At 53.2% G+C, this 6,841-nt stretch overlaps 1 protein-coding gene across 1 annotated transcript; it reads right to left on the bottom strand.

The window, feature by feature from the left end:
• Positions 1–2,368: 2,368 nt before the first annotated feature.
• Positions 2,369–6,126, bottom strand: LOC104864928 (PRAME family member 6). The gene is made up of 3 exons (XM_010628201.3): positions 5,571–6,126; positions 4,595–5,182; positions 2,369–3,458 (listed from the first exon to the last, which is right to left on the bottom strand). Exons 1-3 carry the CDS (start codon positions 5,906–5,908, stop codon positions 2,804–2,806), a joined length of 1,581 nt encoding a protein of 526 aa, XP_010626503.1. The 5' UTR covers positions 5,909–6,126; the 3' UTR covers positions 2,369–2,803.
• Between the last annotated feature and the right edge of the window lie 715 nt (positions 6,127–6,841).

Here is a 6,841-nt window from a genome sequence, read left to right as displayed (position 1 = left end):
AATTTATGTACCTGTCTATCATCTATCAGAGTTTTCTCTTTTTCTGTTGGTGGTGATTAACACAGGGCTTTTGCACTGAGCTGTATCCCTGGTCTTTTTCATGGTTTTTATTTTGACACAGGGTCTCAATAATATCCTACATTTCCTAGGGTGGGCAGAACCATGAGATCTTCCCAGAAGTTGTGAGAATGCCTGATTCCAGTTAGGGTATTTAAAAAATTGTTAATTTATTTATTCATTTAGTTTAAAAACTATTCATTAGATTTTTCTAGACATGGTCACACTATGTAGTTCAGCCTGGACTTGAACTATGTAGTCTAGAATCGCCTTGAACTTAATGCAGTTCTCCTTCCTCAGCCTCCTGAGTGCCAGGATTATAAGACTGTAAAACTGTACCTGGCTTTGTAATTTTTACTTTGAGAAAGGATTGCTTTAGTCCCTCAGTGGTGGAATTATACATATTCACCACTGTGTCTGGTACATATTAGAATGAATCATTTTTTTAATTGTTTTTATTTGGTTTGTTTTATATAGGTTGTGTCTAGCTATGTGGTTCAGGCTGGCCTTAAACTCACCTTGTAGACTAGGCTGGCCTCAAACTCAGTGCAGTCCCCCGCTTCACACTCCTATGGGGTAAGAACACTGGCGAGCACCATTATGCCCAGCCAAACAAACTTCTAAAACCTTTGCTTAAGTGAAAAAGAAGTAACATGATTGGTAATCCAAGATACCATTTCTAGAAGGGAAGAAGCAACATGAGGCATCACTGTTCGTAATTCATAGGAAGTCAGAGTGATCTGGAAAGCAGACAAAGCTGGGCTGTCTGGAGATGGCCCTGGGGTGCAGGGGATATATAGGCTGACTGACAGGACTTTTTGCACTTGGAATATTGTCAATGACTTGGGGGAGAATGTACAAAAGCCAAAGGAAGACTTTCCACTCTCAGGAATGGTGCACTTCATGACAACCATTCTGCATCCACAGCATCACAAGTGTTGTTTTCTACAGCCAATTCACATTTTCAGCATGGAAATGCTCACTTACTCAAACTTTCCTCTTATTGGCTACAACTTGATACTGGAATTTTATAAGACACCTATGGTCAGTCAGCAGTTACTGCCACTTGCCAGGAGCTATGCTCAGGTGTGAAGCCCAGGTATGTGGACACTTCTTGACCAGGCCCTTTACAGGACAATTCTAAAAGGCAAGACTGTTGCAGAAAAACTGAGGACATATACCCCTAGTACAGACTCAGTAACAGAACTCTTAGGTGTTGATCCAAGTACACCTCCACCCATTTATACCAAGGTGATCTCTTCATCACAGCTGATGTTTGGAATAGACTGGCCATTCTTCAGAGCATGAATGGATAACTCAACTCTGCTATCATGACCATGGAGTATCTTCACACTACAAGAGCACATTGGCATCATACGTCCAACGCCAAGTGAATGAAGCCAACCTGGACTTGAGCATTCTGGAAATGGCCAGAATAAGCAGGAATGAACAGATGGCCCCAGAAAGGCAAACATGATGGGATGAGAGCTGAGAATGTTGTGCAATGATCAAACACCACCCTACCTTGGTCGAGGCCCAAGTTCCACTGCAAGAGGAGAAAAGAGGGAAGGTAGTATGTGAAGGGCAGGTCATTTTCAAACTTCCAGATGCTGCAACCTATCCCCATCCACAAGTAACAATCCAAGGCCTTGTTTTTTTTTGTTTTTTTTTCTGCCACCAGTGGAAATCACTGAGGTCAAAGTGAGAACCAAGCTTGGTGTGGCTAGCCTGGGTGTAATCCCAGCCCTCTTGGAAACTGAGATAAGATCGCAGGTTTGACCTGAGCTGCACCACTTCATTGCATAGTGAGACCCTGTCACCAAACGTTCAAGTGGACAAGGACCCAGAGATGGAAGGAGAGGGAAGAGCAGATAAAAGCAGTCGGGATGTGTCGTGCACGTGCACCAACGCCCCGGGGTGAATGTGATGGTAAGTACAGCAAACGTGCAAAATAAAACTTGAAAAAGCGAGGGGAAAAAAAGAAAGAGGGCTGGGGCCAGGGATTTAGCGCAGCGGATCGGTGGCCTGCCTTGCAAGTGCAAGGGCCGGAGTTCAATCCCCGGTACCAAAAAAAAAACAAAGAAAGAAAGAAAGAGGGCTGGAGTGCGACCTCAGTGTGCAGACCTCATATACCGAAAAGAGAAAGGGTGAAGAGAATGCTAACTTACCCGAGACGAATGACAGCGTGATGCCTGGGCAACACTTGTGGAAAGAAAAAAGTATAAATAGGATGGAACAATGAGTTCCTGCGTTTCAATAAAGGTTTTCACAGTGAGGATTTATTCAATTCATTTATTTATTTTGTGAGATAGGCTCACTACGGAGCCCAGGCTGGCCCGGGAACGTGAGGAGACACCCTCAGCCTCAGCTTCCACAGTGCTCAGACTGTGGGACCTGTTCGACCGCACTCGCCGCCAAGGGTCCCCTCGGGCTCATCCCCGGACCGGCAGTACGGGACGAACTTCCCGCATAGGCCCATGAACACATTGCTCCCGTGGTACACTGACTCGCTGCAGGCGACATCCACAGTTTCAGAGAGAAAGTTTTGCTCTGTCTTACAGTTCACGTCACGGGTTGGCTCGGAAAGGAGCACGGCAGAGACGGACTAACAGAGAACGGTGACAGACAGAGCCTTCTAGGCCACGCTCCCAGTGGCCCACCTCCTCTGACCTGGCTTCACCTCCCAGCACCACACTGAGCTCTAGGCTCAGCGGACTGATCCACCGGTGAGCGTCCGAGGGGACGCCTACCAGGAAAACATATCATGAATACGCCGGGACACCTCACAACAGTAACATACAGGCTGACCTCCTGGGTAGCGATACTCCTCTGTGACTTCCCACTTCCCGCTGGGATCCAGTCCATACAGTCGGCAGTTCATGCACCAAATACAGAAGTAGGTACAGATCTGGACCCTAAGAGATGGCCTTAGTTTCTTCAGAACCCGTGCCAATCGAGCACAGACCATGACAAAGGAATCAGTGTCCACAACTGTGTGCGAAATCTTGGAATTATAGCTCTCTAGCGGGGCAGGATACAGCCCGTGGGTTAACTGACTGAGACCGGCAGACTCCCACAGCAGGACCCGAAGGGTGCACAGGGAAATGCGGTTCCCAAAGCAACTGAAGGTCTTGAGCTGTGAGCAGCGATGCAGGACGGGCAAGATGGCAAGGATGTGGGAGTCTGTGAAGCCACAGCGCTCTAGGACCAGGGTCTCCAGGGTGCCGGACAATTTGTCGAGCAGAGCCAGGAGGGTGTCCAAGTTGAATGATTCCATTGAGAACATCCTCAGAGTCAGGGACTTCAGCTGGTTTGTGGTGGGACATTGGATCAGGTGCTTCAGGTCAGATTCCTTCAGTGGACTCGCACTCAAGGAGAGGGCCTCCAAGGGTTTCTGGTTCCTAGAGAGAGAGAGAGAGAGAGAGAGAGGGAGGGAGGGAGCAGATGCGGTGAATGGAAGTCAGTAACAGTTCAAGGTACCATCACTGGTGGCACCGACTCAGTCCCCATTTCCCACAGTGCCCTGTGCTCATCCCCAAGCAGAAAACCACAGCTCTGTCCAGGTGAGGCCAGGGGGTGACATGCAGGAAGGATGAAGCCAGGCAAGACCGGCCACTCTTGATGCAGCTGGGTCCGTGTCCTCGGCAAAGTGTGTGTTGCTCCCCCGCGAGGCCCAGACTCCCGCACCTCCCAGGGGCATCGCTATGGTTTAGGAATGGGCTGCCCCCCCAAAGCTAACGCACTCAGCGGCGGGCCTTTGGGAAAACGGCTAGATCGCGGTGTGGCATCCGGGCTGGTCCGAGGGTTGGTTTAGCGTGGCCGAAGGCCATGCAATCGATCGGGACGGAAACACTCGGCTCTTTCCCCTCTGCTGGGTGCGGATGGTAACAAGCAACGGAACTAACCGTAGCCCGCGAGGAAGCTGAAGGGAAAGGAGGGAGGCCGGCTTGCTGCTTTCTGCCTATCCTGCAGTGGAACTGTCCTTGCTGCCCCTGCGGTGTTCCGAAGCCGGCCAACCACGGACCCGAATCTCTGAGCTGTGACCTCAAATCAAACTTGGCTCCTTTTTACCTTGCAGGGTTCGGGCATCCTATTTTGGCGCCGCCAGCTTCGGAGGAGCACCCGGCCGCCTTTCTGAAAGGTGGGCAGAGAGAAACGGGACCGCGCCCCACCGGAGCTGCTGAGTGCCGTCCTCTGTGCACCCTTAGTTAACTGCTCTCTCCTACCTCTTCCAGCAGCACCGTAACCTAGACACGCTCCTTCAAGACAAAGAAATCGCGGCTGCCCTCCTCCCGCCGCCGGCTCCCACCCCGCTGCCTTTCTGAGAGTGGGGCCGGGTGCGGATCTCCTGTTCCACGTTGGTCCCTGCCTTCACGGGTCCCTATGGGACGCGGCAGACCTCACTGCGGGTCCAGACGGTGCTGTGCAGCCACTTCCCGCTACCTCCCAGGCTACCAGCCGCGGGGCACACAGACGCCCTCTTCCTCTCTACCCTACCCGCACCTCGAATGCGCAGCCGAGCTCGCCACCCACTCACCTGAAGATCTTGTGCAGTTTTCCTTCCAAGAAGAAGACCTTATCTATGTGAAGCTCCCGGAGACTTTGCATCTGGCCTAAGTGATAAGCATAGATGCGGGAATGCCATTTGTTTTTCGAGGGTGAATAATATTTGTCTGGGTCCATGCTGCCGAAGCGAAATGTGTGAAGGTTCTTCATCTTCTTGAGCTGAGGAACGAAGGCTCGCATGCTTTCGCGAGTCCAGTCGCTGAGCACATGCACCTCCCGGATAGAGTCCAGCTGCACAGCACGCAGCAGCTTCACCACGTGAAAGACAGCACAGGAAGTGATCGTCACCTTCTCAGAGAGCAGGTGTACCGCGGCTCTTCTCTTCCGGACCCACTTCAAGAGACACACCTGCAACGCATCGTGGTTGGCATAGGTACTACAGGATTCAAAATGGAGCTGCGCGAGTACCGTCAGGCTCGGCTTCTTCTTCCTCGGCCCCCGCTCGCCCGTTTCCTCGCTGCTGGCATCCCCCGAGTGGGCAACTCTCACGGTCCCGGGCCGTGAGGTCCAGAAGTCCCGGTGTACGTCCCTCCAATCCAGCACCCGCAGTCTCCGCCTGCTGTGGGCGACACAGGAATCGGTTTCAGCACTGAGACCAAAAGACCCAGCCTCCTACCTGAGCTTCTCTTCTTTCCCTCTCTGGACATCGCGGACGCCCTGCCCTTCCTGCCTTCCTTTGCCACCCTCCACCCCTCCCACATGGTGTGCTTCGACCTCTGGCTCTTCTGAGAAGGGGCAGGGGCAGATTTCACACATGCTCACCGCATCCCCCACGTGCAGCAGTTTCATGAGGAAACCCCTGGGCGGGTGGTGCTCGGTTCGGTGAAGGCCAGCACCTCCTCCACGCCAGAAGCCGCTCCCCCCCGAGTCCCCCGTGTCCCGAACACTGACTCTCCCTGCTCGGGACTCCCGGGACCCTCCTTCCAGGGTCCGTGGATCTCCCTCACCTGGGGTGAACCTTCTGGGACAGCTGCCTGTCCAGGCCATCCAGCAGGGCTTCAAAGGTCTCTAGGTTTCTCTCTTCTAGTCTTCTTTGCTCGAACACCCACAGAGGGGTCTTTGGTATCCTCAGATCCATCAGGGTCCTCAAAGGGAGGCAGGGGAAAGGCCAGGCCTGCACCATCGCCTTCAGGGCCTCGTTGCGGTCTTCCAGGAAGGCCTCCACGAAGAGCTCATGGAAGAGCTGGGTGGGCAGGTCGTACAGAGCGGCGCTGGCTGCGGTCTCACCGCTCAGCAGGCTCTGCTTGGCCAGCTCATAAAGAGTCGGTGGGCTCTGCGTACTCATCCCTCCCGAGAAACCTGCGAGAAGAGGAGGATTTGGGGTCACGCCCAGGAAGGGCCGTCCATTCACACCAAGCTCCACAGCCCACCTCCGACCTAGGGAGGCCAACTCGGGGCCAAGTTCCTCATCCAGCCGTGGAGGGGATCCTTTGCAATGTACCACCACTTTTGACTCAGGTGACCCCAAAGCGCACCTCTGCCCCTGTGGGCACCAGGGCACACCTACCCCATGCACTTCAAGCCCCTCGTCCTCTGAGCTCCAGTCCCTGTGGGAAGTGGCCTCTGACTGCCGTGACGTCTCGGCCTTCTTGTGAGGGAGGTTTCTCATCTTGGCTCCGAGGCCTCTGGACCTCGGCAGAGGAAATGTCTCAAGGTCCAACCCTGCCTTACCTACCGTCTCTGTTCTACAGAGGAGGCCACTCAGGAGGTAGCAGGGTGACTCCGCAAAGTGGACTTTGTGTCATTTTCGTTTGGGCAAGTTTCGTCAGCCAGTAGTATAAAAGCCACGTGAAATTGGTACCAAGCACGTGGAAGTCGGAGATGGAGAACGCCAACTCTGGCGTACGTAGATCCTCACAACTCTTTGCCGCACTCGACACCTTACCACTTTGTGATGATGGAGTGAGGGCAGAGAACAGATCAAACAACATCTCCCCTCTAAAAACGCACCACGGCCTTCAGGACCTTGTAGTTGGCAGAACGGTCTACAGTCCCGGCACCCCAGGAGGCAGGGGCGAGAGAGAATTCCAAGGTCAAGCCTAGCCTGTACAACCGAGAGTGACTTGGCAAGAATGCCTTCCAGTGAATTGCAACGTAGGGAAGACGAGGTGTGTGGAAGGGAGGGTCAGCGACAAGGTGTTCCACAGCAGACAGCTTCGACAAGTATAGCCAGGTGTGGTGGTGAATGCCTGTAATCCCAGTGCTCCCCAGCCCAAAG

Source organism: Fukomys damarensis, unplaced genomic scaffold (assembly GCF_012274545.1).
Source record: "Fukomys damarensis isolate Sample0158 unplaced genomic scaffold, DMR_v1.0_HiC HiC_scaffold_23, whole genome shotgun sequence".
Lineage (NCBI taxonomy): Eukaryota > Metazoa > Chordata > Mammalia > Rodentia > Bathyergidae > Fukomys > Fukomys damarensis.
This window is presented reverse-complemented; position numbering and strand designations above follow the sequence as displayed.

Coding starts and splice junctions, on each gene's coding strand:
- LOC104864928 (XM_010628201.3), bottom strand. CDS start 5,908: ATGAGTACGCAGAGCCCACCGACTCTTTATGAGCTGGCCAAGCAGAGC. Junction 5,183..5,570: donor TCCCAGAAGGTTCACCCCAG/GTGAGGGAGATC, acceptor TGTCGCCCACAG/CAGGCGGAGACTGCGGGTGC. Junction 3,459..4,594: donor AAACTGCACAAGATCTTCAG/GTGAGTGGGTGG, acceptor CTCTCTCTCTAG/GAACCAGAAACCCTTGGAGG.